At 40.1% G+C, this 7500-nt stretch overlaps 1 protein-coding gene across 1 annotated transcript in view; it reads right to left on the reverse strand.

Annotated features, from left to right (window-relative positions):
• The window catches only part of LOC119596990, a 33546-nt gene that overhangs the window by 14994 nt on the left and 11052 nt on the right, over positions 1–7500 (reverse strand). The window contains exons 3-7 of the mRNA XM_037946410.1: positions 7469–7500; positions 4458–7120; positions 1131–1268; positions 894–1018; positions 311–578 (exon numbers count right to left, since the gene is read on the reverse strand). The exon at positions 7469–7500 is cut by the window's right edge and continues 149 nt beyond it. Coding sequence (XP_037802338.1) covers positions 311–578; positions 894–1018; positions 1131–1268; positions 4458–7120; positions 7469–7500 — 3226 coding nt within the window. The remainder of the gene's footprint in view (positions 1–310; positions 579–893; positions 1019–1130; positions 1269–4457; positions 7121–7468) is intronic.

Here is a 7500-nt window from a genome sequence, read left to right on the forward strand (position 1 = left end):
ATATATATAATATATATATAATATTATATATAATATATATATATATATATATATATATATACTATGCTACCCACCACTCTACTCTGTTTCCGATCCCTCTCTATCTGCTATCCATTCTCATAACTGCTAAATATCACACAGCCTTACTCTACAACCTATCCCTCTTACAGCCATATTATGGCTGTAAGATGGATAGATATGCCACTTTTCTTCATTGCTGTCTTCTGCTACCCATCTCCCTCAAAGTCTCCCTCTCCCCATACTGTAGTCTATGGCCCTGAGTGAAACATTGGAATAACAAAACCATTACCTTCTGGTCCGGTTGTGACCGGGTCATTTGGCGGGGCACGAACACAGCCTTCTCCTGCTGGAAACCTTTCAGCACCGGGTCACCTGAGGTCTCCATTGGTGGTGCCTTCTCCTCCTGCACTTTGATGATGGTGGGAGGGACCTTGCGCACTTCCTTGAACGTAGCTGTGGATGTGTTCGTTGCTGTCATCTGAACAGGGACTTTAGCAGTGCCCTCTTGACTGATGGCCGATTTGATGGATAGTCGTGGGTTGTGACACTTCCTCATTCTATTAGAAAAGAGTTGGTCTAAATTATTTTCTTCCAGTGAGCACAAAAGAAAATAAAAATGTACAAACACACTCATTCACTCTGAAGACTTATTTATCTTAAAATATTCACTCTCACATTCCTTGTTCCTATCTTCCTTTTCTTTTACTTCATCTCTTTCTATTTCCCTCTTTACTCTTGTCTTAAATCCATTCAAATGAGATCAAAAAATAAATAAAAAAATAAATAAAATTTTATATATATATATATATATATATATATATATATATATATATATATATATATATATATATATATATATATATGAAACTTACATGCAAGGCTTTTTCTTGGTTCCTGGTCCACCATACTTCTTCATGTCTAGGCAATTGACACACTTTCGGCAATTGGGTGTTGTACATCCTGGACACTTGTTACACCACTGTGTTTTGCGAAGCACCTGTAAGAGAAATTGTCTTTGAGATCCCACTTTTCTTTTATGAAAATAATGACAAACTACTATCAAACCAATGTCTACAATTAATTTTCCACAATGAAATTGGAATTATTACCTTGCCACTAGCTGTTGTTGTTACAGTCACAATTTTGCGCTTCTTGTCAGATTTGCTAGAGGGAACAATGATCTTTATTGGTGCCTTATCTTCATCCTTCCCTGGAGATGGGAATACTGCACGAGGGATACCCAACACCTGAAATTGGCAACAGCGCCATTACAGCTTTAATGTATGTGATTGCAGTTCCATCTTATGAACTATGAAATTTGAAAAAAAATCTTTTTGGTCTCTCCCTGAATTCAATAAGTTACAACTTGGTTAACCAATCAATATTCAAGTCGCTCGTAATCTAGTTTGTAGGTATAGTCAACTTCCATTATCGTTACTGGCTGAAGAGAAATGATGATAGAAGTGAAAACTAGTCATCTCAAGCTCTAGATTCAAATGCTATACCCTACTTCTGGTTTTCAGTAAGTCACTTTTCTTTTCAGCTCCGGGCGCCAGGTGGTTAATGACATGTTACAATGATGCATGCATTACATTTTATGCTGTTCTTTACAGGGAACTTTCATGCCCACACCACATGCCTTGGAGCATGTGGTGTGTGATGTGTAATGCTAGTGTTTTGTATAAAGAGCGAATTTAAACACATAATTCATTTGCCTGCCATGCTTGGAAGATGCCATGTTCCAAAACACAGTTCTCTCTTGCTTTGATGTGAACCTGTAAGTAACCTTCATTCTTGTTTACAAGATCTGTCTTGTCAACTACTCACATTGTTTTTTGTCGCTCTGCAAATGTGATTGTCTTGAAGAATGACACAAATAAGGGAAGTGCTGTAGCTGTGGGGTAGCAGCCTTGTATATCACTGCATACAATCTCATGTTTAGTAAAAATAAGATCTGCAAAAATGAGCAATTTTTTGAATTTCTTATCTTTCAATAAAACATTCAATATTGTACACAGAGTGTAACATATTTTATATACTGAAACGGATGCTAATGTACATAATTAGGCTACTACAGGTTCAATTTAGCAACTAAAATGCATATCATGCATCTCTGAATAAGCAAAACTTTAAATTATGTTTTGCATACGAGTGATATAAAAAAGAATTCATATCACTTTGATGGGGTGGCACAGCATATAATACAGACTGGCTGCATCTGAAAAAGGCCGCAGAGGTAAGCCCAGTCTGCCACGCAGAGTACCCAAAACAGAGACCAAGTGAATCTCATATTCTGCCAGTGGTAATGGGTTAACCCAACACTGCTGGGTCAGGTGTACCAGAGTCAAACAAACAGCTTGGTCGGCGGGGTAAGCCTGTATGCATGGTGATGCACCAAAGCGCGTGGAGCAGGACATGTAGCAGACTGCCGCGCCCAGTCTGGCTGTTGCCAGAAATCACCAGAGTTTTATCATGCTCAGGAATTTCTGCTATCCAGCAGTGATAGGTTAAATATGGTATTGTCTGGCAGGTTTCCTCTAACAACACCCATGATACCATTGCCACATCCTACTGCTATGTCTTTTTTATTGTGAATGGAGCAGTGTATCAATTTGTGTTTCTGGTACTGTGGGCATTTTTCCCTACCCTGTTCCCTTTCATTAACCCTTTCCCGACGGGTAGTATTCATGGTGGCCCGGGCCTCGCTCCATAGTTGATCATTATTCAGTCAATAGTCTGAATAAAATAAGCAGTGTGCGGCATCATGAAGTTGAAATGATGATGATGATGATGATGATGACGACTTATTCACACTTTCAGTGGCATAAAAATAATATTTTGCCGTGATTGTAACATAAAATAACTCATGGCATGTCCATACATACACCATGGCATGTACATACATGCCCCAGGCAGATAGTTCCGCCATGCCATGGCATGTGCGTACATGCCACCCGTCGGGAATGGGTTAAAACAATATGTATAATGCAGTCCGCTCCTGGTCTCCAATTTTCCTTTAACCCGGGTCATGCCTATAGCCATCATAACAAACCAACTCATCACACTGGGTACACCTATAGGCACACAACACACTAAAGCGAGTCAAGTGGAAAGTTCCATTAGCAGACTCACCAGAGTCAGTGACACCAAGAGATTTCTGATAATGTCATTGACAGGTTAATCCACTAACTACAGATGTTTAATCACATTATGCAAATAGGGCCTACATGCTGGGTGTCAAATATCCATGCCAATGTGGTCAAGGCTGCTCTGAGTTGTGTGCATGAAATAGCTGATGGCTTGACTGCAATCATTGAAGAGGTATACACACAGCCCCTCAAAAGAGGGCCTAATGCCTCTTATTAGCATATTTCCTAAAACATACTTGCACTTCTAATTTCTAACACAAGCAGGGTGACACACAAAATCCAGCACACAGCTTGATACAGTTCATGGAAATCTTGTAGTAACGGAGTTATATATTTCTTTATAAATATGTGCTCAATCCAATGATGTTTGGATGGCAAAAATGCATGAGAGCCCAATGTGATTTTAGTTTACCAAGTTTGCTTACATACAGATGGCTCCACAAGTACTTAGTAACCAAGGAGTCAATTACTCATCTGTTTACCCTTCTGACATGACTACCCTTTTTCCTATTTTTTGGAAATATTTTTATTATTAATTTCTTATTGCTATTAGCACTGATAACATTTTCATAATCCTTATGTTAATACCAATAATAATAACAGCAGTAACATTTATGGCTTTAGGAAAAAATCAGAAAGCTCAGGGAATAAGGATATCAGATGAGGTCAGGTAGGCCTACTGACACCTTGGTAACTGAGCTCTTATGGAGCTATCTCTATAAAGAAAAAAATAAACAAAACAAAACTAGTGTACAGTACAATTACTCTACACCAACAGGTTTATTACTTTCTATACATTCTATTCACAAGCTGAATGTATATGCTAAAATAAAATTAGTCAATTTGTAAAGACAAGCTTCATCTTGTGAAATATGAAAAAATAAGCATTCTTTATCAAAGCTATATTCATTAAACAAGCCTGCATGGCCTGAAAATGTCACTTCCATATGATGTCTGCAAGTATAGTATGAGAGTCTACCAAATTAATGACAGGAAATTGAGGAATACCCAGTAAGGTCAGCTTTGAGCAAATTGTGGTAACATAGATCAACATTCAGTCAAAAATGATACCATAAAACCACAGTAATTTGTCCAATAATGGTATGCAGTTTTATACAATGCAGCCAATGTTAGACCAATCAATAGTCTTATGTTTATTTTATTTCCCTGTAAAACTTGTAAAATACTTCTCTATGGAATAACTGTAAATGTACTTTCTGGATTTCAAATTCAAACTGAACTAAAATTTGTAATTAAAAGGAAATATGGTCTCTATATTAGGCTTACCTGTGCCTGGCTACGACAGACGTGCTTGACCCTTGGTCCGCCCACCTCAGGATGAGTTCCATCTATCTCCTCACTCTCCGATTTTACTATCTGCTTGCTGTCCGTCCCAGCCACAAATGCATCCTTCCTGCACATCTTCCCAAGCTGAGATCCATGCTTCCATGCCTCCTCTGACAAGCTGCTGCCACCTGAAGCTTTTCCACACAGAACTTGGGAGACTGCCGAATCTTCCCCAACATTTTCTGGGATGCTTTTGAGGGAGGACTGGCCACCTAGTTTCCTGTAACACTTCACAATTTTAGTTACATTTCTCTTTGTGCACTCTTCTCCAGACACACAAGAATCCTCAGAGGTCTTGGGAATCTCACTGTCTGAGAACTCGCTAACTTCTGAAGACTGGCCCGAGGTAGATGTTCCAAGAGCCACTGTCACCTCTGCAGCAGCTGCCTTCATCTGCTTCTTCTCCAGTTGTTCATTATAATCCTCCCTCTTCAAGACTGGTGGAAAGTAATAATCAAGATTGCCTTTTGACTTGCCTGCTTTCTTGAAATACGCCAAAAGCTCTATGCGGGATCGGAAAGTTTGTCCATCAGGGCTGTGCAGCAGAGCAACTTTGCCTTCCCCTTTCTCATTCCACTTGATCTTTCTTGACCAACCACCTCCAAAGTGAGAAGTCTGATAACTGGAAGGCTTTTTGGGCTTGGACTTTGGCTTGGCTTCAGGTACTTTTATGGTTTCATGAATGGGCTCGGATTCCGACACCATGGGAGAGGAAAATTTAGAGTCATCCGAGACATCCACCCCAGCTGGAACATCAGACTCCCCACCTACCAGATCTTTTTCTTGGTCTTCTGAATTTATACTGAATGTTTTCTCCTTAGCATCTTCTGAGGATTTACTTGTACTAGACAATTGAGCAAGTACTTTTTCAGCGGTCATATTTTGTACTGCCTCAGCACCACTTTGTGCTACTTGCTCCTTTGAAAGACTCTCAGATTCCTCCTCATTAAACACCTTTTTTCTTTTGTCCTTCTTACTTTTGTGTCTACGTCTTCTATCTACAGGCTCTATACTTTTTTTTTGAATTTTTAGAACAATTTTTCCCTTTTCAAGCTGATTTTCTTTTGGTACATCATCTGGTTTGATGAATATAGCTGTGTCATCTTTATATTCCTCCAGTTTCTGCACTTCTGATTCTTCTACAGTTTCTTCAGGGCTTGCCATAGAAGCTGAAGGAGAAGTTTTCTCACTATCTTCACTTGCATTGTTGGATCCCGCAGATAAGGTTTTGTTTGTCGGTGATAGCTCTTTCATTGCAGTTTTGGGTTTGTTCTTCAGTCTTTTAGAAAAGGTCTTAGTAAACCCTTTACCAGAATTCCTGTTCTCAGATTCACTTTCTGTGGTGTCAGTGAGGCTTGCATCACCCTTTTTCCTGCCTAAAGAGAGTGATCGACTTCTCACAACAATCTTTGGTTTCTTGTACTTCTTCTCAGCAGCTTTTACCTCTGACGACATATTCACTTCCATCTGCACTTCTGACTTCTTGTCAATAGACTTGACAGTTTTTAGGGAAGAGACAGATTTACTTCTGAGATGTCCTTCCTTGTGGTTCATGACCTTGGCCTGCTTCAAACGAGCATATTTCATCTTCTCTTTAGTATTACGGGATAGGCTCCTCATTCTTGATTGTGGTGTTTCCGTCTCACATTCTGAGGCCTCTGGAGACTTATCATCAGAGCTGATTTCCGAGCATGGCTCTGAGCTAGACAAGCGCTCTGTGCTGGAGGATCCAGTGGTGTCACTTGAACTAGGTATGGAAGCATCTGAGTGCCCTGTAACAACTGGGAAATACTTGTGAATATCATCTACTTTCCCAATGAGCTGGAAGTAAGCACTCAGTTCTCTTCTTGATCTAAATGTTCTTCCATCAGGGCTGTAGACATAAGTGTCAAAGCGATCACCAGCTGATCTCCATTTGATACGACGCACCCAACCCCCAGGAAGTGTTGTCATGACAACCTTCCCCCGACTGCTGTTATTTGTTGGCGGTGATGGGCGTGACTTTGGTTCATTACTCCGCACCACAGCAGGGCTGCTATTGCCAAAGAGAACTCGAGCATCAGTGGTTATCCCTTGCTTTTTCAGGAATTCCTCAAGCTTTTGTATGCTCTTGAACTTCTCACCACTTGGGCTAATCACAATAACTTCAGAGCCAGTTTTGCGTTTCCAACCACCAGGCAAATCCATTACAGACCCAAAGGCCCCTCCTCCCCCTGGGTCAAGTGGCAAGCGCTTGGTATGCGTGGCTAGTTCAGCATCTTTTTCAGAAACAACCGGCAAGTTGCCACCACTCATACATCGGGCCAAGCTGGTGGGGATTTGTTCCTTCAGGATATTGGGTAAACGCTTACGCAATCTGTCATGGAGGAGGTTTGGCATAGAGCAAACAAGAAGGATTCTGCCCAGCCAACATGCATTACAGCGACCTTCAACCAGTTCTTGCACTTGACATTCAGCTTTGCTGTCTTTACACTCGTATACTTCTCTGGAGCCATCACTAGAGTTGCTGATGAAGGAGTTGCACTTCTCACACACTATCACTCCAAACTTGCGAGAATTCCCACCTTCTTCACTATCACAGACTGCGCACTTTCCTTCCACACCTACAGGCACAAGAACGGAGTATCAGATGTAATTAATATGTAAAAGTGGTCATACACCTAGCATGCATGTCCTTTTGAAAAAGTGTGACTACATATTGCATTTATACACCATCTAATATAATAAGGGTGATAGTAAAATCAGAACACTGTAATTCAATGAGATGTAAACTGATATCTAAATATAAGTGTAAATATAAATGCAAACACAAGTGTAATGCAATATCAGTCTGACAATAAATCCATGTGTAAATGTGGAAGCATATAATAACTCTCCATAAATCTACATTTACATTTGCACATTTGAAGCACTCTTATTGCCAAATGGATAAAATTACAAAAGAAAAATACCTTCATCTGATGCTGGTATGAGTCTCTGCAAT

The sequence above is a fragment of the Penaeus monodon genome, chromosome 38 (assembly GCF_015228065.2).
Source record: "Penaeus monodon isolate SGIC_2016 chromosome 38, NSTDA_Pmon_1, whole genome shotgun sequence".
NCBI classification, from domain to species: Eukaryota; Metazoa; Arthropoda; class Malacostraca; order Decapoda; family Penaeidae; genus Penaeus; species Penaeus monodon.